The 25350-nt window shown below is 37.7% G+C and overlaps 1 protein-coding gene across 1 annotated transcript in view; it reads left to right on the top strand.

The window, feature by feature from the left end:
• The window catches only part of CNTN5 (contactin 5), a 1670765-nt gene that overhangs the window by 1035840 nt on the left and 609575 nt on the right, over positions 1 to 25350 (top strand). Inside the window, exons 5-6 of the mRNA NM_001102211.2 lie at positions 13323 to 13446; positions 13569 to 13744. Coding sequence (NP_001095681.2) covers positions 13323 to 13446; positions 13569 to 13744 — 300 coding nt within the window. The remainder of the gene's footprint in view (positions 1 to 13322; positions 13447 to 13568; positions 13745 to 25350) is intronic.

Genomic DNA, 25350 nt, shown 5'->3' with positions numbered 1-25350 from the left:
AGTTATATGTCAACCAACTGGACAACTTAGAGGAAATGAACACATTTTTAGAAAGATACAAACCACCAAGATAGAATCAAGAAAAAACAGACTTCTTGAATAGACTGATCACTAGTACTGAAAATAAATTTGTGAATGTAATTAAAAAAAAAGACAGCAAACAAACCTACAGGATTGGATGGTTTTACATGGGAACTCTACTAAACATATACAGAACTAAACCTATCTTTCTCAATCTGTTTCCAAGATGGAAGAAAATGGAACACTCCAAATTTCATCCTATGAGGCTGCATCTATCATGATACCAAGACCAGACAATAATTAAAAAAAAGAAAAATATAAGCCAATATCTTTGATGAACATACATATAAAAATGCCCAACAAAATATCAGCAAACTGAATCCAAAAATATACAAAAGGATTATAAGCTATGGATTAAGTCATATGTATTCCAGGGACACAAGGATGACTCAACATTTGCAAATCAAACATGATACAACACATTAACAAAATGAAGGATTAAAATTAAATAATTAGCTCAATAGAAGCAGAAAAAAATTAAAAGTCTACAACCTCCATTCATGATTAAAACTGACATAAAACTGGGTATACTGGGAACATATATCAACACAATAAAGGTCATTTATGACAAACCTACAGCTAACATTATATTTCATGGTTAAACATTGAAAGTTTTTGTCTAAATCAAGGATGCTCACTGTTGCCACTTCTATGTAACATAGTATTGGAAGCCCTAGCCACAGCAATGAGATAAGGAAAAGAAATAAAATGCATCCAAATATGGGGCAGGGAGAGGTAAAACAGTCATTATTTACAGATGACATAGTATTTCATACAGAAAACCCTACAGTCTCCACCAAAAAATCCTACAACTAATAAATGAATTTAGTAAAGTTGCAGGATACAAGATTAAAATACATAAATCTTGCTTTTCTGTATGTTAATAATGAACTATCAGAAATAAAAAGTAAAAATTAATCCTGTTTAGAATCACATCAATAAATGAATACATAAAACATCTGGGAATAAATGTAACCAAGGAGGTGAAAAATCTATTTTATGACAATTATAAAACATCAATAAAAGAAGTTGAATATTATACAAATGAATGGAAATATATCTCTACCTCTTTGATTAGAATAATTAATATTGTTAAAATAGCCATGCAGTTGAAAACATCTCCATATACAATGATAGTCCTAATAAGATACCAATGACATCTTTCATAGAGCTAGAAAAAATCTTAAAATTTACATGGAACTACAAAAGATTCTTATTTGACAAAACAATCTTGAGAAAAAAGCAAAAAGCTGGAAGTTTCATGACCCCATACTTCAGACTATATTACAATGCAAGAGTAGTCAAAAAAGCATGGTGCTGGCACATAAAACAGACACATAGATCAATGGAACAAAAGAGAGAGCCCAGAAATAAACCCATGCACCTATAACCTATAATCTATGAAGAAAGAGGCAAGAATACGCAATGCAGGAAAGATATTCTCTTAAATAAAAGGTGTTTGGAAAGTGACAGCTACATGTGAAACAATGAGACTAGAGCATTTCCTCACACCATATACAAAAAATAAACTCAAAATAGATTGAAGACCTAAATGCAGGACCTGAAACCTTAAAACTTCCAGAAGATAACATAGGCAGAACACTTGTTGACATAAATCTTAGTAATATATTTTGGATCTGTCTCCTAAGGCAAAACAAATAAAAGCAAAAAGAAACAAGTAAGACCTAATTTAAGAAACAAATGGGGCCTAATTTAACCTAAAAGATTTTGCACAATAAAGGAAATCTTTTAACAAAACAAAAAGACAACCTACTGAATAGGAGAAAATATATGCAAATAGCATAACCAGTAAGGGATTCATATCCAAAATATGTAAGCAGTTCATACAAATCAGTATAAAAAAAAAGCCAATGTAATTAAAAAGTGGGAAGAAGACCTGTATAGGCCTCTCCTTCAGTGTTGGCCCGCCCTCATGCCTTGAGGGTGTACTATCCTTTGTTTACCAAATAAAATTCTGAGTTGCAACCAAGGTGTAACACTGGTTTGCCTTTTCAACTCTTCCTTGTGGTGAGACTGGACTGAGGATACTACACCCTCTCCCGACATATCTGGTGCCATGACCCAGATGTAGCCTGACTGTAACCACCTCAGCTGGGCTCAGTGAGCCGGAAGCCCATCAGAGCTGAAGCCCAATATGGTGAAAGTTCACTCAGTGAAAGCTGAGCGCAACAGAAACCCAGCGCAGCAGAAGTGAAGGGATTGACTGCGGTGGAACCTGGCACAGCAAAAACTAAGGTGGCAGAAAGCTCATGTAGCACAGTCTCAGATTCCAGAAGACCTCTGGTTAAGGTAGGAGGTCCTCGCCTCTGGCTGGAAGGCACATATGGCTAACAAAATCTTAATTCCTTTACAATCTGTCCTTTGTGTCTGCTCATACCCGCTGTGAACAGGCAAGTGGCTGTGGATGTAATTGAGGGATTCTGTCAGGAGCTACTCCCTGGCATGTCCTGAAGGTTCCACCATCCATTGTACCCAGAAGCCATTGCCCAGTGGATGAGGGTTCTTTTGTCCTTAGTCCCCCTTGTGCCGAAGATCAGGGGAATGAAAGCTGTGTGGGCACGTGACAAGCGTTTAGCCACTTTCCTGGAAGGTTATTCCTCAGGAATAATAAGGGGATAATAATAGTAAGGGTATTCCTCAGCACATTTTTCTCACTGCCTTCTCCTCTTGTCCTCCAGCTCTTCCCTTCATCTATGCCACTCTCTGCAAAGTATTGGGAGGGTTATTAGCTTTTCTATTTCCAGAAGTTGTGCTCTTTGCATGAGCCTTGTTTGGGCCCACAGTGTTGCCTCTGCAACTTTCTGGTGGGACAATCAGAAAATGGCTGGCCTTTGGGAGGGAAAAACTGTTTAGTACCCTCAAGAGATTCAGGTCTTCATCTCCCATGTTTCCTAAGACATGTGCAACAACAGCACTTCTTAGTGCACCTGCTAGGGTGGGCAGCAGACACACAATGCCTGCTAAAAGTCCTCCTGTTGGTGGAATCCCTTTGAGGGCAATTGGACTTCCAGGGACAATGTTTGCCACTTTGGGAGTTAGCCTGCGGGCCATTTGGGCCCAAACTCTTACTACTCTTCTCCTAAAGCTGTGAGTATACCTCCGGATCAAATCTCCATTCCACTGTATTGAACATCTACCCACTCCTTTATCATTTATTCTGTTATTACCTAGAGTGGTTCAACCTGCCTCAAGCCACCCAGGGACCCAATTCCCAGGAGGCTGCCCCGTCTCGACTTGCCTGAAGATTCAATCTCCAGGAGGTTGACCTGCCTCCAAATCCCTGGGTATCTACGCCCTGACCCAGGGATGCCCAGCTCTCAGATTGCAACAGTACTGGCTAGGATAAGCTTCAGAAGACTCACCCTAAGGAAGTCCACCCATGGAAACAGAAGGAAGCCTATTAGTTATGGTGCTGTGGTGCTGTGCCTGGGTCTCAGCAATAACTCAGGAACCCAATGAGAATCTCACTGCCTTTATGGAAAGGCTAAAAGAGGCCCTACTAAAGTTTTCCAATCTAGATTTAGACTCTTACAATGGACAGGTGATTTTAAAGGACAAATTCCTGTCCCAATTTGCATCATACATAAGGATGAAGTTACAACAGCTATAGCATCAGGACTCTGCTTCCTCTTTAGATGAAATGGTCCAGGCAGCCACCAATACCTTTGATACCAGATAACAGGAGAGAAAGGCCAAGCCCCAGGAAAGGGAGAGAAGGAAAGAGTCAAGGCATGCCCAGATGCTGGCCACCCTCTAGGGGAGCCCTGTGGCAAACTTCAAGGACAAGGCATGAGACAAATGGCTAATCTGTAGATAGGTGGGACATTGGGCCAGAAAGTGTCCATACCATGGCAAGCCTCCTAAAACAGCTTGCTACATATGCCATCAACTGGGATATTGGGTGGCACTCTGCCCTCGGGACCCAAGAGTCTCAAGGCCAAGTGCCAAGCCTTCCTTCACAATGGTTTAACAGGACTGAAGTGGCCCACTCCAGCCAGTCCACTTGTAACAATTAACCATCATGGGGCTGGAGCCAAAGGTGCAACTGGATGTGGCAGGTAGGTCCAAAAATTTCTTGGTTGACACTGGGGCTACCTACTCTCTCCTGACCTCCTACTCTGGAGTCATCTCCCCCCAACATGTACAATTTTGGGTGCTACAGGAAGACAATTACAAAAAGATTCACCCAATCACTTCTTTGTTGCTGGGATGTACAGATATTTTCCCATAAGTTTCTGATGATCCCTGAGTGTCCAAATCCTTTATTGAGAAGAGATATACTCACCAATCCCACTGACGTGGGGACCTCAAAAGGAGGCAGCTGCTGTTGCTAAGTCACTTCAGTCATGTCCAACTCTGTCCGACCCCATAGACAGCAGCCCACCAGGCTCCCCCGTCCCTGGGATTCTCCAGACAAGAACACTGGAGTGGGTTGCCATTTCCTTCTCCAATGCATGAAAGTGAAAAGTGAAAGGAAAGTCGCTCAATCAAGTCCAACTCCTAGCGACCCCATGGACTGCAGCCAACTAGGCTTCTCCGTCCATGGGATTTTCCAGGCAAGAGTACTGGAGTGGGGTGTCATTACCTTCTCCGCAAAAGGAGGCAGAGGCAACACTAAAACAAGCCTTAACCCAAGCACCCACCTTGAGATTGTAGACCCAGAAAAAGCATTCCGAGTATACATTCATGAAAAAGAAGGAATAGCCTTGAGAGTGTTAACGCAAAAGTTGGGACCTGAGCCCCAGTCAGTAACTCACTTATTGAAGAGGCTCAACCCAACCTCCTGAGGCTGGCCTCCCTGCTTTTGAAAGCTTGTAGCCCTAATAGAAGATGCTTTAAAACTCTCTTGCTATTTTTATTTATTTATTTATTTTTTACCACCCACCAAGTGAAAATACTCCTAAGTGGGAGTGGAAATTTATGGATGTCCAATCAAATAATCCTCATGCATTACCAGATAATGCTGATGGAAAATCCAGGACTATTTCCTTTGTTGAGGTTCTTAACCCAGCTACCCTCATGCCTACCCCTGAGAACTCTCTCCCCTTTTACTCTTGCCTAGAAACTTTGGACCATTGGACAAAACCCCAAGAGGGATTGTCAGAAGACCCTCTGACCAATCCTGAGGAAATCGGGTACACCAATTGAAACAACTTTGTCTTAGAAAAAGGAGGCAGGATCTGAAGTAGTCTCCAATTTTGAGACCACAGAGACTAAACCTTTAGCTCCAGGTACTTCAGTCCAATTGGCTGAGCTCATAGCTCTGACTCAAGCTTTAGAGCTGGGAAAAGGAAAAAGAGTGGCCATTTACACTGACTCCAAGTGTGGCTTTCAGGTGCTACATGCATATGCTGCTATTTGGAAATAAAGAGGCCACTTGACCACCCGAGGGTCCCCAATAAAGTATGGTGATCAAATCCTTAGGCTTTTGGAGGCAGTCCACCTGCCTGCTGAGGTTGCAGTCTCCCACTGTAGAGGAGACTGGAAAATGGAGTACAGAAGTGGCTCAAGGGAACCAGGCAGTGGCAGCTAAGAGAACAGCATTACAAAACAGTGACCTAATAGGGGTTTCCACCTTAGTGCTGCAGACTAATTTGCCAGGAACTCCTTCATATACTGAAGGGCAGAGTCTTAAAGCTAAGAGTGAGGGCTTTCAACAAGATCATGTGAGGTGTTTCCAAAAAGAGGGGCTCCTCTTTCTGCTGAGGAACCTCCAATGAGAGTTGGTTAACTCCTCATAGGCCACCACTCATATAGGGGACAAGGCCCTCCAAACATTACTAGAAAGGTTCTTCAGACGAGCAGGCATCTGAACGACTACAAGTCAAGTGGTCTCCCTGTGTCTCAATTGCCAATTAAATAACCCCCAAATAACTCAAAGACAACAGCTAGCCCAGCCGATTCAATGGCATGGGACCTACCCAGGAAAGGACTGGAAGATGGACTTTACCCAGATGCCAGTTTCTCAGCGATATCAATACATAATAGTCATGATAGATACCTTTACAGGATGGATTGAAGGCTTTCCCACTGAGACTGAGAAGCCTGAGGAGGTGGTGAAAAAGCAGCTCCATGAAATCATTCCAAGATTTGGCCTGCCTAGGTCACTACAAAAAGACAATAGAACATCATTTACTTTTAAAACCACTCAAGGGCTCTCTAAGGCATTGTGAAGTGAAGTTGCTCAGTCGTGTGTGACTCTGCAATTCCATGGACGGTAGCTTAGCAGGCTCCTCTGTCCATGGAATTTTCCACTGGAGTGGCTCGCTGTTTCCTTCTCCAGGGGATCTTCCCAACCTGGGACTCAAACACAGGGATCCCACATGGCAGGCAGACGCTCTACCCTCAAACCCCCGGGGAAGCCCCTCTAAGGCATTGGGCATTACCTATTACCTCCACTGTGCCCGGAGGTCTCAGTCTTCAGGAAAAGTAGAGAGAGCCAACCAATTCTTAAAATAAGTGATAAAAAAGATAATTCAGGAGACCTTTCTCAGATTAAAGGAGGCTTTACCAATAGCTCCCCTCTGCACCCATGTTGCCCCTAAGGAACAGATTGATCTTAGCCCTTCTGAGACACTATATGGGAGACCTTTTTTTTTTATGTCAATGACCTCTTCCTGGATCCAGAGACTCAGACCCTCTGGTCTTATGCCATGGTCTTACACCATGGTTATTGGGCAATTCCAAGAAGAAATATGTTTATGAGATGTCAACCAGGACCCAAAAGATTCTGAAGGGCCACCACTATATGCCCCAGGGATTCAAGTCTTAATTAAGGTTTGGAAAGATGGGTCCACGAAGGCTGAATTCCAGTTCACATGGAAGAAAACAGAAGAGGACACTCAATACACCTGTGACCTCCTGGGAGCTCTCCAATACCTATTCAGACCATCAATAAGCACCGTTCTAATGAATACCCCCAAAGTTAAGTTTTTGGGGATAAGCTTTCTTGGGATAACTCTTGAGTTAGTTCTGGGCTATGTTCTTTCTCTCTTGGTTTGCCTTAGCCAAGGAAACTCACTCACCCTTAGACAGACAGGTCTATAAGGACTCTGAGGCTTGAGACTAGCAAGAGACCAAGGCCCCATGCCCTTCAATGTCTCAGCTCAGCAGGAAGTAGGCAGAGAGACCTCAATGCCCCTATTCCTATTGAATTGGGCCTCCCATCTCTTAAGGGGAGAATGTTAGGTAATTATAATAGAAAAAGGAGTCCAAACTGGTGGCAGCTAAAAGACAAAGAAAGGGGGAAAGCCCATGAAAAGGGGACAAAGGGAAAATCCTCTGACCTGGAGTGGGAACCTCAGGTGAAGAAAACACACCCCCTTCCTGACTGATGATGTGTGCTAGCCCTAATCTGCATAGGGCAGGCTCAGGGGGAGGAGACAAAAAGTGTAAAAGGAGGGAGTCAAGACAGGTTGAAGCCTCTCCTTCAGGGTCAGCCGGCCAAAATGCCTTGTGGGTGTACTATCCTTCGTTTACCAAGTGAAATTCTGGGCTATAAAAAGGAGACCCGAATAGACATTTTTTCCAAAGAAGACATTCAGATGGCTAACAGGCACATGAAAAAAAAAATCTCTAAATTGTTAATTATATTAGAGAAGTTCAAATCAAAGCCAAGGAACTACCATCTCACACCTGTCAGAATGACTATCATCCAAAAATCTACAAGCAACAAACGCTGGATAGGATGTGGAGAAAAGCCCACCAGATTCCGCTGTCCACTCCTGCATTGCAGGAGGATTCTTTACCACTGAGTCACCAGGGAAGCCCTCAAAATAGTTTGTCTGAGTTTACTTTTAATTATACCTTGTTGGTATGGAACTTTAAAAGCTAATTCCTTCAGAAATAGAAGCATCTTTGATCACCCTTTTGCTAGGGACAGGGAAACTCACCATAGATACAGGCTTTTCCACCCTTTACGATGAACTTTATTTCTAAGAGAAAAACAAGAGAAAGAGGAACAGCAGAAAGAGAGAGGGAGAGAGAGCGCTCACTGAGTCACTAAAATGCTTTCAGAAGTGACAATGAACAGATGTTTCTAACAGAGTATGGGCTCTCATAATAGAATATGTGTTTTTCAGACTAGTCCTTTAACTTTTCAGTGTATAATTTAGCAAATCTTGGCGTTCTGCTTTTCCCGTTTGGAAAGCCTTTATTTCCCTTGTCTTGTTTTGACAGTTTTCAGAGTCTAAGATTTGGAATCAAAGAACATTAATTAAATCAACCATTCACAATGTGCTAATTTGAAGAAGTCTTCTCTCAGAAGCTCAGTGTTTTCAACTTTGAATTACAAATAATTATGAAACTCAGCTCAGATAACTAAATAGAAATATACAAGAGTGCTTTGTGAATGCTATTTAAATATAATAATAATAGCTATTATAAATAATAGTAATAGTGGTAGTAACAATAGTGATAGTGATAATCAGGTTCTGTATTCCAACAACCCTGAATTTATGCCCCAAATTCATAATTTATTTGCTATACAAATTTGCTTAATTGATTTTAGCCTCAGTTTTGTCTTCTATAAAATGGGGAAATTAAATAGATAACTAATAAAAACATACTGTATAGCACACGAACTCTACTCAATACTCTTTAACGTCCTATATGGGAAAGAATCTAAAAAAGTGTGAATATATATAAAACTGATTAACTTTGCTCTAAACCTGAATTTAATGCATTGTTAATCATCTATACTTCAATAAAAGTTAATTAAAAATAAAGGATACTACTTTTACAAAGAAAAATGAAAAATTACTGCTCTATGAAAAAATAAAATGTGGAAATTAGTTCTAGTCACATTGTTATGAGTGTTACATGATATATTGCATATAAATTATTCAGTATAATGTCTGGCATATAGTAATTATGACACAAGTAAGTTTTAGTTATTACTCTTATTAATTATAATTTGTTGAGTACTTGTAGCCATAAAATTAAAAGATGCTTACTCCTTGGAAGGAAAGTTATGACCAACCTAGATAGCATATTGAAAAGCAGAGACATTACTTTGCCAACAAAGGTCCATCTAGTCAAGGCTATGGTTTTTCCTGTGGTCATGTATGGATGTGAGAGTTGGACTGTGAAGAAGGCTGAGCGCCGAAGAATTGATGCTTTTGAACTGTGGTGTTGGAGAAGACACTTGAGAGTCCCTTGGACTGCAAGGAGATCCAACCAGTCCATCCTAAAGGAGATCAGTCCTGAGTGTTCATTGGAAGAACTGATGCTGAAGCTGAAACTCCAATACTTTGGCCACCTCATGCGAAGAGTTGACTCATTGGAAAAGACCCTGATTCTGGGAGGGATTGGGGGCAGGAGGAGAAGGGGACAACAGACGATAAGATGGCTGGATGGCATCACTGACTCGATGACATGAGTTTGGGTGAACTCCAGGAGTTGGTGATGGACAGGGAGGCCTGGCGTGCTGTGATTCATGGGGTCACAAAGAGTCGGACACGCCTGAGTGACTGAACTGAACTGAACTGTGACATACTAAGTATTTACAAATATTGATATATCTCCATAATAATATTGAAAGGAGACATTATTATCTACAATTAGTAAATGAAGCAGCAAAGTATAAAAGTAGTTGGCTCAAGATGGTTTTAAAATTTGAATTCAAGTGTCTGACTCTAAAGCTCAAGAATTTTAAAAAATGTATAAAAGTATAAAATATATTTATTAAAATTTATTCTTATATATCATAGATATTTATAATGTCAATTTACAAGATTATATTTTAATGTGTAAAGTCCAGAATAAAGTATTCCTTTTCATGATTTGATTATGTAGTTTAATAATAATTGAGATTTTGAGGTTTCATGTGCTTTTCCAAATTTTAAGAAGATCATTATGATACAATAACATGCAACATGATATTTTGACAATAATTTCCTCTAGTTATTTATTTATCAAATGTCTTGTTTGTTTTCCTTTTTTAAAGTAAAACAACAGTAGAATTTCATATAGAATAACACATTTTAGTTACTCTCATGTAATTTTTTTTTTTAATACATTAGGGAAAAGAACCTCAGTTAGGTTTTCCAGGAGAACTCAAAGAAAATATTTGTTGGTATTGGCCATTGTAAGTATTCAATTTGTATCAGAAGGATGATTGGAATACCATGTTTATTTTTGTCCAAAAGTGAATGGCTGTAGAGTACTTTTCAAGAAAGCAAATTGATTTACTCTAAACTCATTATTCTAAATATGGAGGTGTACATCTTTTCAGTAATAATTTGCTAAGTCTTTATTTTTCGAGATTATTCATTCTTGAATTGTTTCCTGATATTTTCTTGTGGTTATCCACAGAGAATGTAAATACCCCACCTGTTTAACACAGACATTGGAAAACTGTTCTTCCTAAAATCTTTGCTCTTCATATTTTCCAAGACAGTGGCTTTAAACAAGGGTTATTTTGACCCCAATGAGACATCTAATGAGGTCTGCAGACATTTTTTTATTCTTGCATTTTGGGGAGGTGTGCTGCTGGAATCTTGAGGGTAGAGGCCAGAAAATCCTCACAACAAAGAATATCCCCAAACGTCTTTTGTGCCAATGTTGAAAATATTAATCTAAGGTTATCATGTAATCAAATTTATGATTAGTAAAAAAAGAAAAAGCTTTACTTTTTCCTGATTTCACATTTCAGAATGCTTTTGAGACTAGGTATGCATATAACTATGCATATAAAATAAAAATGAAAATCTTCCAGAAGACTATGTGTAGTTTCCAAACACAGAAGAATTTATGATTGAAGAGGAACAGGAAATGGAGACAATTCTAATGGCAGGGAGTGCTTTGTCAGCTGGAGTTACTGGAGAAGATAAAGCTGAGACACTGAATCCCACTCCAGTGACAACCAAATCTCTGACCATAGACTGTCTTGAATTGGCATTGCCCCCTGAACTGGCTTTTCAGCTCAATGAATTATTTGGCCCTGTTGGTATTGACTCAGGGTCCCTAACAGTTGAGGATTGTGTGATTCATATAGATCTGAATCTGGCTAAAGTGATTCATGAGAAATGGAAAGAATCTGTAATGGAGCAACAAAGACAAGAAGAGGTAGCTTATGTCAAGTTAACGCAAGATCCTTCCCTGGTTGGGCATGTTGGTCTTGATAATTCAGAACAAAAGTCATCTCAGAGAACAGGCGAAAAATTACTGAGGACTTTAGCAGCACCTGAAATGCTACCCTTACTGGATCATTGGAACACTCAAAATAAAAAAGTATCACTCAGAGAAATAATGTCAGAAGAAATTGCCTTACAGGAAAAGCATGATTTGAAAAGAGAGACGCTTATGTTTGAGAAAGATTGTGCCACTAAGCTAAAAGGAGAAGCAACTCTTTAAGATATTTGCAGCCATTAACCAAAATCTCCTGGTGGACATTTTCAAGGACCACAACTATTCATTAGAACACGCAGTACAATTTCTAAATTGTGTTCTTCAAGGAGACCCTGTAAAAACAGTGGTAGCGCAAGAATTTGTGCACCAAAATGAGAATATCACTTCTCATACTGCACAGAAGTCTAAGGAGAAAAAGGCAAAGAAATGGAAAGAGACTGAAGATATACCAAGTGAACCATCTTTCCAGCACTTTGAGTACCCAGAGAATGATGACTATAAGGCAGAGGCTTTCCTGCACCAAAAGAAGAGGATGGAATGCTACAGCAAGGCAAAAGAAACTTATCAGATGGGGAAGAAAAACGTTGCCACATTTTATGCCCAGCAGGGTAGTCTCCATGAGGAAAAGTTGAAAGAAGCTAATCACCTTGCTGCTGTGGAGATATTTAAGAAAATCAATGCCTCCCTACTGCCGCAGAATGTTCTAGACCTCCATGGGCTGCATGTGGATGAGGCTATAGATTATTTGACGACAGTTTTACAGCAGAAAACTGAAGAATTTAAGCAGAATGGTGGTAAGCCCTATCTCTCTGTGATAACGGGGAGAGGAAACCACAGCCAGGGAGGAGTTGCTCGCATCAAACCAGCTGTCATTAAATACTTCACAAGCCATAACTTTAGATTCTCTGAAATTAAACCAGGGTGCTTGAAAGTCATACTAAAGTAAGATAAACATCCTTGACTAAAAAGTGTGAAGGTTTGTAACTTAAAATTAGTTTTATTTGCAGTGATTTAGTCAATTTTACGTAAATGTATGTTTTATTAGTAGTGATGTCCAGTTATAAACAGAAAAACATGATGTTTTTCAAAATTCAAGAGAAGTTTAATTTTTACTGAATCAAATGCCAAATATGTTATCTATTAAAGATATTAAAGATAATTTTTACTGATTACAAGATGTCTAAGAAAATTATCAGCTGTAGTTTTAAAGATTGAAATGCTCTGATACTTTCTCAGACAGAAAATGTTACCTTTATAGTAATTGTTGTTTGATGTTTCGTAAAGTCTTAAAGGCTTCTATGAGAGGTATTTAAAGTGCTTTGAGATCTAGTAGAAGGCAATGGCACCCCACTCCAGTACTCTTGCCTGGAAAATCTCATAGATGGAGGAGCCTGGTGGGCTGCAGTCCATGGGGTCGCTAAGAGTCAGACACGACTGAGCGACTTCACTTTCACTTTTCACTTTCATGCATTGGAGAAGGAAATGGCAACCCACTCCAGTGTTCTTGCCTGGAGAATCCCAGGGATGGGGGAGCCTGGTGGGCTGCCATCTATGGGGTTGCACAGAGTCGGACACGACTGAAGTGACTTAGCAGCAGCAGCAGTGCTTGACTGAATAAGTGAAGAAAGGAATATGTGAAAAATGCATGAGAACCCACATTTTCATATCTATAGTACCCAAGTAGTAGCAAAGTATTAGTTCATGATTTTATCATATATTATTTTCAACATTCTAAGACTTCTACAATTTCAGTTTTTTAAAAACTAATATTTTTATTTACTATCTCCTTAGCTCTGCTTTTGGTGAATTTAAAGATATATTTAAAAATGTACAACACCTATGCTTGAGATGTGTGTCTTTACATTTCATGTATCATATTTTTTAAAAGCCGTCTTGGTCAAGTAGAGAAAAACATCTATTTAGGTCTCTGCAATTTACTAAAACAATATAATTTTCCAGCTATACCTTTCTTTGGTAATAAGCCTGTTTAGCATGAGAAAAGAGCAAGAATTTTGAGTAGGGACATAATGGAGAAAAAACTGTTTTGCTATTTCAAGATATTTTAAAGTGTGTCTTTTTGGTCCTTACAGAAAGTGTGGATTATGGACCAGTGTTTATGCAAGAACCAGATGATATAATTTTCCCGACTGATTCTGATGAAAAGAAAGTAGCACTGAATTGTGAAGCTCGTGGCAACCCAATTCCCAATTACAGGTAGAAATTCACTATTAATCATTTTTCTTTTCTTAAAAATTCCTTTCAGTGAGATTCTGATACACCCAGGGAGTATTATGTCTTAAGTAATTTTTACATTTGTCTTCTGATTTTTCCCTAAGATGGCTTCGAAATGGAACAGAAATAGATTTGGAAAGTGATTATCGCTACAGTTTGATAGACGGGGCCTTTATTATAAGCAATCCAAGTGAAGCAAAGGATTCTGGTCATTATCAGTGTTTGGCAGCCAACACATTTGGAAGTATTCTTAGTAGAGAAGTCGTTCTTCAGTTTGCCTGTGAGTAAAATATTGCTCTTTCCACTTATACATGTATAGTGTGTGTGTGTATATATATAGCTCTGAAGTTTATTTAGGCAAGAGCTTATGATTTCAAATTTTAAAATAATAGTATAAATTAGTCATGCTTAGAACTATGCAAACAACGTGTTTCTTCCTGACATATTTTTAAATTCCCTGAAATATGTGCCCTCTTCACATAAATAGTAGTTTGGGAGGCTAAAAATTCAGTTCATAAAAGCAGATTAAGTTTTAGAATTCAAATATCTTTTGAAATCTAGTAAGAAATAGGTTTTTAATTAGTTCTATCTGCTTTTAAAATATTTACTTATTTGATATTATTCTTCTACTGCCTATTATAGTCACTGTTGGCTATAGATTCTTCTGGACATAAGACAGCATATTCTAAAAATTCTCCTTCTAGTCAAAAAACCAAAGAAATAACTCTGAAGTGCTATTTCAGATTCTGACTATAACTTCCCTTCCAAGTGTCCCAGTTTTTTTTTTAATCAGAAAAAAGGTACCTCATGTATTCATTCATATATCTATACTATATATATTTTCTAAAATATATCATATATCTAATTTACTAAATGTATAGATTTCTTGAAACTCTTGAAATTATTTTACATATTATGAGTCTTACACAAACTTGAGGATAGATTACTGGGTGAAAAAAACTTTTGTACCATTTTTTAGTAAGTAATCCTAATTGAATTTAAATTCTTGAGGATTATAATCACTGAGAAATAGACAGGAGGGCCAGGGATCTTTGTGTTAATAATTCAAATGTAACTATAATGGCTATGTAATTCATCACAAAATGATTTTTAAGTTAGAACTGCACCCTGAAGAATGAAATAATTGATTTTTCTCTTTGTAATTTTCTTCACATATTATGTCTAATTAACCCAGAACCCAGACACCCTGTTAAAGGAATGTGAAGGAGAAAAGGGAAGGAAAAAGTGATAATGGATCCAGTTTGGAGAAAATTGAGCTAGGTACTAGAAAAATCAAAACATTATCTTTTAAAGTAGAATTGGCTAAAGAGTTCAGACTGTATACACCAAATATACCAATATAGTAGACTAACTATACTCCTTTTGTTTTTTTAAATATTACGCAGTGCATCACAGAAATCTAATATTTCTCAATATGTAGATTTAAAAGTATCCTTTTTGTTGTTCAGTCGCTCAGTCAGGTCCTACTCTTTGTGACCCCATGGACTGCAGCACACCAGGCCTCCCTGTCCATCACCAACACCCAGCACTTGCTCAAGCCCATGTCCATTGAGTCAGTGATGCATCCAACCATCTCATCCTCTGTTGTCCCCTTCTTTTCCTGCCTTCAATCTTTCCCAGCATCAGGGTCTTTACAAATGAGTCAGCTCTTTGCATCAGGTGGCCAAAGTATTGGAGTTTCAGCTTCAGGATCAGTCTTTCCAATGAATATTCAGGACTGATTTTTTAGGATGGACTGGTTGGATCTCCTTGCAGTCCAAGTGACTCTCAAGAGTCTTCTCCAACACCACAGTTCAAAAGCATCAGTTCTTCTGAACTCAGCTTTATTTATGGTCCAACTCTCACATCCATCTATGACTACTGGAAAAATCATAGCTTTGACTAGACAGACTTTTGTTGGCAAAGTAATGTCTCTGCTTTTTAATATGCTGTCTAGGCTTTCCAGAGCTTTACTTGCAAGGAGCAAGTGTCCTTTATTTCAAGGTTACAGTCACATCTGCCGTGATTCTGGAGTCCAAGAAAATAAAGTCTGTCACTGTTTCCATTGTTTCCCCAACTATTTGCCATGAAGCAAATAGGAAAAGGAGTATGTCAAGGCTGTATATTGTCACCCTGCTTATTTAACTTATATGCAGAGTACATAAGAAATGCTGGGCTGGAAGAAACACAAGCTGGAATCAAGATTGCCAGTAGAAATATCAATAACCTCAGATATGCAGATGACACTACCCTTATGGCAGAAAGTGAAGAGATTCTTGATGAAAGTGAAAGAGGAGAGTGAAAAAGTTGGCTTCAAGCTGAACATTCAGAAAACTAAGATCATGGCATCTAGTCCCATCACTTCATGGCAAATAGATTGGGAAACAGTGTTCAATAGTGCAGTCTTTTCAAGACAGGTGCAGCAAATCCAGGAAACATGTACTAATATCAGTGGCTTATAACTTTTTCTTTGGTTTATATTATCTGACACACGTATACCAATTCTCAGTCGCCTCTTTTTCTCCTAAATCAGCAGTGATGCAAAATATGCAATGTTTTCTACATTATTCAGAGCATAAATCTATTTGCTGGAAGATTCTAGGTGTCTTTTTGACTGTACTTTTCTAAGATATTAAAAAAAAAAACCCAGCCACTTCTATCAAATACTCCACCCCATGTAGAGTGCATAAGTTAGCACCAGCATTTACAGTTTAAGACTACGCAAGGAAAGCTTTCTCTACCTTCTACCTGCCCACTTACCTATCTTACCTACTCAGCATCAAGCTGTCCTGAGCTTAATTTACAACAATACTTGCTTTATTTTTATTAATAACTTAAACATATGGGTAAAATATGCAATCATTAGTAGTGTCTTGTTACTCTGCTCTCACTATCCCTGTCCCACCTGACTTGCTGTTGTGTTTTGGAGGCTATACATATGCATGCTGCTGCTGCTGTTGCTAAGTCGCTTCAGTTGTGTCCGACTCTGTGCGACCCCATAGATGGCAGCCCACCAGGCTCTCCGGTCCCTGAGATTCTCCAGGCAAGAACACTGGAGTGGGTTGCCATTTCATTCTCCAAAAGAACCCATAATATGCCTGGTTGAAGCAGTCAGTCACTTACATATTGCTTCAAAATTGCTCCCCATCTTGATTCTGTTATGTCTCTGTTGATAGTATAAAAATCAAGTCTTTTTAGGCTTTGTTCTATCTTTTGGCCAGGATGTCTTTGGGGGAAAATGCAAATACAGGTAATAGAGAAGATAGAACAAAGATTCAATTTGCTGTCTAGTATACATTGGTGTCCAGAGCAGACAATGGCAACCCACTCTGGTACTCTGGCCTGGAAATTCCCATGGACAGAGGAGCTTGGTAGGCTGCAGTCCATGGGGTCGCTAAGAGTCGAATAAGACTGAGCGACTTCACTTTCACTTTTCACTTTCCTGCATTGGAAAAGGAAATGGCAACCCACTCCAGTGTTCTTTCCTGGAGAATCCCAGGGACGGGGGAGCCTGGTGGGCTGCCATCTATGGGGTTGCACAGAGTCGGACACGACTGAAGCGACTTAGCAGCAGCAGCATACATTGGTGTCTAGTATACATGGGTGTCTAGTATACCTGGGTGTATATACAGAGTACTAGTATACTAGCTTAAAAGTCAATAGTCAAAAACCTAAGATCATGGCATCCAGTCCCATCATTCATGGCAGATAGATGGGGAAACAATGGAAACAGTGAGAGACTTTATTTTGGGGGGGCTCCCAAATCACTGCACATGGTGAATGAGCCATGAAATAAAAGACGCTTGCTCCTTGGAAGAAAAGCTATGACCAACCTCGACAGAGTATTAAAAAGCAGAGACATCACTTTGCTGACAAAGGTTCATCTAGTCAAAGCTATGGTTTTTCCAGTAGTCATGTATGGATGTGAGAAATGGACTATAAAAAAAGCTGAGCCCCGAAGAATTGATGCTTTTGAACAGAGGTGTTGGAGAAGACTCTTGAGAGTCCCTTGGACTGCAAGGAGATCCAACCAATCCATCCTAAAGGAAATCAGTCCTGAATATTCACTGGAAGGACTGATGCTGAATCTGAAACTCCAGTACTTTGGCCACGTGAAGCAAAAAGCTGACTCATTTGAAAAGACCCTGATGCTGGGAAAGATTGAAGGCAGGAGGAGAAGGGAACAACAGAGGATGAGATGGTTGGATGGCATTACCAACTCAATGGACATGAGTTTGAGTAAGTTCCAGGTGTTGGTGATGGACAGAGAAGCCAGGCGTACTGCAGTCCATGGGATCACAAAGAGTCAGACATGACTGAGCGACTGAACTGAATTGATACCTGGGTGTGAACATGGGTGTGATGGGATTCTAATAGTCCGAATAGTTTTATGATTAAGGAGAGGAAATGAGGTAGGATGTCACAGAGAATAAAATGGGACTGCTTAAAGAAGAGAGAGGATACAAATGTAAAGCAAAATTAAAAATTTAGTGTCAAATTCCCTTTGCATCAGGATTTTCTATGACCAGCCTCATAGATAGAGATGAGTTCACCTTCTGTTGTTGACAGAATGCTTAATGTCCTTTAGGGCTTAAGAACTTTAGTGACTAGAGGAACTCTGATTACTTTGTACACATTTTGGAGCTGATATTAATTCTTCATATCATCATCTACTATTTATTAAAAAATGAAATATGTATTATTATACAACTAATATTTCAAAACATATATTATGAAATTTAGATAATTATTAAAACCATTTAATTAAATTAAATATTTAAATCGAACACAAATCTGTTAGATGTTTTAAATGTCATTTAATACGACAAAATTACAAATTATCAAAATGATTACAAACATAAAAACTCGGTTTACAAAGATTTAATTGTAGTTGGTATAAATTTAAGGTATAAAAGCCTTGATCTTTATACCTTAATTTAATTATGTACTACACAATTATTTTATCAACTATGGTTTTCTACTTGTGTAGTACAATTGTGATGTTCTAAAGTCACATAGAAAAGAGGATCATATTACCCAATCCAGGTTAGTTTCTGAGTTACCAACCAGTTGAATTTTGGTTGTTCCTTTCAAAGTGAGACTGTTGACTCTTGGACTCTTTTATAATTTAAACATTATTTTTGTTATATAAATAATAGTTTAAATACAGCTTTTGCATATGTTTTCACCTTTTGAAATATGATATATGTGACTAAAATAACAAACACCAAAAAAAAAAAAATATGTCATTTCATCATAGAAGACTGGAAGGCAAAAGTAGGAAGTCAAGATACTTGGAGTAACAGGAAACTTGGCCTTGGAGTACAAAATGAAGCAGGGCAAAGGCTAATGGAGTTTTGCCAATAAAATGCACTGGTCATAGCAAACATCCTCTACCAACAACACAAGACTCTACACATGGACATCACCAGGTTGTCATTACTGAAATCAGATTGATTATATTCTTTGCAGTTGAAGATGGATAAGCTCTATACATTCAGCAAAAAGAAGACCAGTAGCTGTCTGTGGCTCAGATCATGAACTCCATATTGCAAAATTCAGACTTAAATTGAAGAAAATAGGAAAAACCACTAGACCATTCAGGTATGACCTAAATCAAATCCCTTACAATTATACAGTGGAAGTGACAGATATATTCAATGGTTTAAATCTGATGGACAGTGTGCCTGAAGAACTATGGATGGAGGTTCATGACATTGTACAGGAGGCAGTGATCAAAACCATCCCCAAGATAAAGAAATGAAAAGGCAAAATAGTTGTCTGAGGAGGACTTACAAATAGCTGAGAATAGAAGAGATGCGAAAGGCAAAGGAGAAAAGGAAAAATATACTCATTTGAATGCAGAGTTCTAAAGACTAGAAAGGAGAGATAAGAAAGCCTTCCTAAGTGAACAATGCAAAGAAATAGAGGGAAAACAATAGAATGGGAAAGACTAGAGATCTCTCCAAGAAAATTAGAGATACCAAGGGAACATTTCATGCAAAGATGGACACAATAAAGGACAGAAATGGTATGGACCTAACAGAAGCAGAAAATATTAAGAAGAGGTGGCAAGGATACACAGAAGAACTATACAGAAAACATCTTCATGACCCATATAACCATGATGATATGGTCACTCACCTAGAGCTAGACATCCTGGAGTATGAAGTCAAGTGGGCCTTAGGAAGTATTACTATGAACAGCTAGTGGAGGTGATGGAATTCCAGCTTAACTATTTCAAATCCTAAACGATGATGCTGTGAAAGTGCTGCATGCAACATGCTAGCAATTTTGGAAAAATCAGGTGTGGCCACAGGACTGGGAAAGGTCAGTTTTCATTCCAATCCCAAAGAAAGGCAATGCCAAAGAATGTTCAAAGTACTGTGCAATTGTACTCATCTCACAATCTAGCAAAGTAATGCTCAAAATCCTGCAAACTTGATTTCAACAGTATATGAACTGAGAACTTCCAGATGTTCAAGCTGGGTTTAGAAAAGGTAGAAGAACCAGAGATCAGATTGCCAACATCCATTGGATCATTGGAAAAGCAAGAGAATTCCAGAAAAAAAAATCTACTTCTGCTTTATTGACTATGCCAAAGTCTTTGTGTGGATCATAATACATTGTGAAAAATTCTTAAAGACATGGGAATATCAGACCACCTTACTTGCCTCTTGAGAAATCTGTATGCAGGTCAAGAAACAGCAATTAGAACTGGACGTGGAACAGCAGAGTGGTAAAAATTGGGAAGGGAGTATGTCAAGGCTGTGTATTGTCACCCTGCTTTTTAAACTTCTATACAGAGTATATCATATGAAATGCCAGGCTAGATGAAGCACAAGCTGGAGTCAAGATAACCAGGAGAAATATCAATAGCCTCAGATATCCAGAAGACACCACCCTTATGGCAGAAAGTGAAGAAGAAATAAAGAGCCTCTTGATGAAAGTAAAAGAAGAGAATGCAAAGCTGGCTTAAAATTCAACATTCAAAAAGTGATGATCATAGCATCTGGTCCCATCACTTCATTCAAGTTGATGGGGAAACAATGGAAACAGTGACAGCCTTTATTTTGGGGGGGCCCAAAATTACTACAGATGGTGACTGCAGCCATGAAATTAAAGGATGCTTGCTCCATGAAAGAAAAGCTATGACCAGGGAAGCATGGCTTGCTGCAGTCCATGGGGTCACCAAGAATTGGACACGCCTGAATGACTGAACTGACTGACTAAAATAATGTGATTGTAAGATTTAATTGGACAATGTTAAATAAACATTAAATGTGTCTCCCCTAATTATATTCATAGAAAAATGACCAAATCTATATTTTATAAATTAATATGTGTTCAAATATTCCAACTATTCATATGTTAAAATCCCATTAATCATATCCTATTAGAATTATCTTCCTTTTGCATGAAAATTACGTACATTATATACATATATGAAAGTGAAGTGAAAGTGAAGTTGTTCAATCGCGTCCGACTCTTTACAACCCCATGGACTGTAGCCTGTCAGGCTCCTCTGTCCATGGGTTTCTCCAGGCAAGAATACTGGAGTGGGTAGCCATTACCTTCTCCAGGGGATCTTCCCAACACAGGGATCGAACCCAGGTCTCCTGCACTGCAGGCAGACCCTTTACTGTCTGAGCCACCCAGGGGCTCCCTACTCACATACATCATATTAAATAACATGTACACATATACATCATATTAAATAAGATTTTGCAGAGTTAGCTTATTCATATACATATATCTGGCTACCCACTCCAGTACTCTTGCCTGGAAAATCCCATGGACAGAAGAGCTTGGTGGGCTACAGTCCATTGGATCGCAAAGAGTCGGACACGACTGAGCGACTTCACTTTCACTTTTCACTTGCATGCATTGGAGAAGGAAATGGCAACCCACTCCAGTCTTCTTGCCTAGAGAATCCCAGGGATGGGGAGCCTGGTGGGCTGCTGTCTATGGGGTCACACAGAGTCTGACATGACTGAAGTGACTTAGTAGCATACATTTATCAGTTGTCACATTTTGACTAATGGAAGTCCTTTAATATTAGCTTCTTTTCCTCTTATTAACCAGAAATATATTTTAAAATAGTTTAGCTTTCCTCCAATAACATCTTGATCTTGTGACTATTCCCCAAGTATATATTCAACTACTTTACATTGACCGTAATGCATGTTATTTATATAGACTAAAATCTAGATGTTAGAGGTGAGTATCAAATTGATCCAAATAAGTTCTGATGCTGAGGAGGATGATATTATCGCTAAATCAGTTTAGTAAAGAAGACTTATAAAACCAAAATCTTTTTTAAGTTCTCAAGTTTGTATAAATAATTATATTTAATGGATGCTTATTTCTGTGGCAGACAATGTTCTAAATGTTTTAAAATATGTCAATTCATTTCATTCTAATAACCAACATATGTTTCATTACAGTGTTAAATATAAATGCATTTTACAGCTGCAACCTCTTATTTAACTCTGATAATTCTCAGTCTTTTCCTAATATAAATATATATTGTATTTGCTTTATGACATACTAATTTTGATTTTAAATTCACCTCTCAAAGTATAATTATATTATAATCTCTCAAAAATCTTTATATGTTTCCTTCCTCAAAATAATTTCATAATCAATATACCAATACCAATGTGTTTAACAAAATAAATATCAAGATAGAAATAAGAATATAATCATCCTGCATTTATTCTCATTGTTTAAATTAGATAATGTCTCTTGTTTGATTTTCCTTACGGAAATTTGAGAATTTAGGGAAAATTTGGTCTCCTTCTAGATCTAGAATTTGAGGATTTATAGTAATTATGTTAACATGTAATTTTTTCTTATATTTTCTCTTTTAATATACCTTTTTCTCTTAATTTAAAAAATTTCTTAGTCTATAGTTAGGTCCTTGAAAGCTACATTTTCTAAATAATCTTGAGATAGGACAAAAATGAATGTGGGTATATCAAAAGCTGAAAATATCTTCATAGGTCTTGGCTTTTGGAGGGCTGATGATAATGAAATGAGTATTGACACCCTTACTATAGATGTAGCAATGATTAAAAAGTATATCTAATGTGTGGAAAAATTAATTGTAAGTGTAAAACAAATTTAGTTTCTTTTCGGTTTTGTTCCTATTCATGTCACTCATGAATCAACAAGTACATATTAATACAGCAATTATTTTATTTTGCTAATATAGTAATCTCAACATCATCCCAAATGTGATTTATTTGACTTGCTATATGAAATCATGCACCATAAAAGATAAATATGTAAATTAGTAAATACAGGAAAAATAGATTTCATCACAAGAGGTCAAGATAGTATAAGCCATAGGTCTCATAATTATTGTGGTCATGACATAAATATTTCCTTGGGACTTCCAGTAGTCAGAGAAAAAGGAAAAATAGCAACATTTAAAGGATTCTAATTACCCCCAAGTACCTTAAGAGAAGAAATTATTTTTTTGTGTTGACATTTAATTCTCATAGAAATTTCTCATTTGATGCTTTATGTAGAAATTTTAACATCTCTGCATCAACTCAATAGGAAGTTTAATTAGCTTGACATAAAACCAAACCAATTTTTAAAATGTAACTAGAATTTAATCATGAAGCTATTCACTTCATTCATTTATAAATCTTTTTTTTTTAAGTTTTGATTTGAGCTGCTAATGAATTTGAGCAGCTGTTGTTCCTTTTAACCCACCCCTCACATGTCTAACTGTCTATCTGTGAGTAGAAATTAAGTACTCCCTAAATGAATATTTATTTATAAACATGGCTCAGCTTAGTTAATGTTAATAATGTACTTTAGCATTAATAAATATATATCTCATAAGGGTATAGTAAAAATTAATGAGGTGGAGAAGTCATGTCTATGAACTGATTTCAGAAAGTTCAGAAAGAAAGACATAAATAAACACAAACTTGGAGTATTATTGCTAGTGATGATTGTTTCTGGTTATCAATAAAATTATTTTTGACAAAGTATATTTTGTTCCTGTAGCTTATGTTCATCATGAGTATAATTTCCTCACCTAGTACAGTGATTTTTCTTCACTGACAAGCAAGAATACACCATATAAAACTTTGTCGCTCTATTAGCTTATTACCATGCTGATGAGAATTTTGAATTGATAATGTGACACTGCACACTTCTCAAACATCCTTCAGAAATCTTAGGCTCATAACAGTCTCTCCAAAGTTTGGATTTTTAGAAATAACTCATAACAGCAAGTCAAACATAAAATGAATCAAGAATAAAATCTCATGCTGTCTCTTGCTTCAAAAATATCTTTATATGTCATCCAGTAAATTGATAGTTCATATCTAAATTCCAACATATTGCTTTTCAGGGCATTTAAGATGATTTACATCCAGAATATTCCATTAGTTTTCCTGGAAGCAGTTGATTAAAATAACCTCCTTAACTCTTTGAGAGATTATATGATTTTTATAAACTTCGTATTTAAGTCATTTAAACTTTCATTTTCATGTAAAACTGAAAAATTACTTCTCTAGCTTTTTCTTAATTTTTTCTGCTAAAGTGAAATTGACCTTAGACTTTAAAGTCACATTACTAGCATTTAATATCTAATGAAATTATTTGAATAATTGCTAACTCTACAGTATATATTAAGCTTTATCCCATTAGTCTATGAGGTTTGTTCCTAACAAATGTATTAAATTATTTGAATATTAATCTAGATGAGTCACACTGGCATGGATGATTTTACTAGTTACAAAATTATCTAGTTTTAATAAATTAATATTAGTTTGTAATTGTGTCTTCTATAAACAAAGCAAAACTTTTTATAACATCATTACTCAAAGAATATGTTTTAAGTTTTCCTTTAAAATAATGATACTAGATATGGTACCTATGACTATACAACCCCTTGAAAAACTATAGCATGACTTCTTTGACTGATGTCATAGAAAAATTTTAATGAAAAATACTTCCTCTTATCTTAAAGGAAAGTCATAAGTGAATCAAAGTTGAAATCTGGTCAACTGTCCTCAATTATTAACTCTTCGGTTAGAAGGCAGAAAGAAAGAGTTACTCTGGGTATTTGAATACAAGAGAATTCTATCAGGTCAGTTCAGTTCAGTCACTATCTTCTGCTACTTTTTGCAACCCCAAGGACCGCTGCACGCCAGGCTTTCCTGTCCAACACCAGCTCCTGAAGCTTACTCAAACTCATGTCCATCGAGTCAGTGATGCCATCCAACCATCTCATCCTCTGTTGTCCCCTTCTCCACCCGCCTTCAATCTTTCCCAGCATCAAGGTCTTTTCAAATGAGTCAGTTCTTCACATCAGGTGGCCAAAGTGTAGGAGCTTCAGCTTCAGAATAAGTCCTTCCAATGAATATTCAGGACTGATTTCCTTTAGGATGGACTGGTTGGATCTCCTTGCAGTCCAAGGGACTCTCAAGAGTCTTCTCCAACACCACAGTTCAAAACCATCAATTCTTCAGTGCTTAGCTTTATTTATAGTCCAACTCTCACATCCATACATTACTACTGGAAAAACCATAGATTTGACTTGACAGACCTTTGTTGGCAAAGTAATGTCTCTGCTTTTCAATATGCTGTCTAGTCTGGTCATAACTTTTCTTCCAAGGAGCAAGCGTCTTTTAATTTCATGGCTGCAGTCGCCATCTGCAGTGATTCTGGAGCCCAAGAAAATAAACTCTCTCACTGTTTCCCCATCTATTTGCCATGAAGTGATGGGACCAGATTTCATTATCTTAGTTTTCTGAATGTTGAGTTTTAAGCCAGTTTTTCACTCCTTCTTCCACTTTCATCAAGAGGCTCTTTGGTTCTTCTTCACTTTCTGCCATATGGGTGATGTCATCTGCATAT

The sequence above is a fragment of the Bos taurus genome, chromosome 15 (assembly GCF_002263795.3).
Source record: "Bos taurus isolate L1 Dominette 01449 registration number 42190680 breed Hereford chromosome 15, ARS-UCD2.0, whole genome shotgun sequence".
NCBI lineage: Eukaryota > Metazoa > Chordata > Mammalia > Artiodactyla > Bovidae > Bos > Bos taurus.
This window is presented reverse-complemented; position numbering and strand designations above follow the sequence as displayed.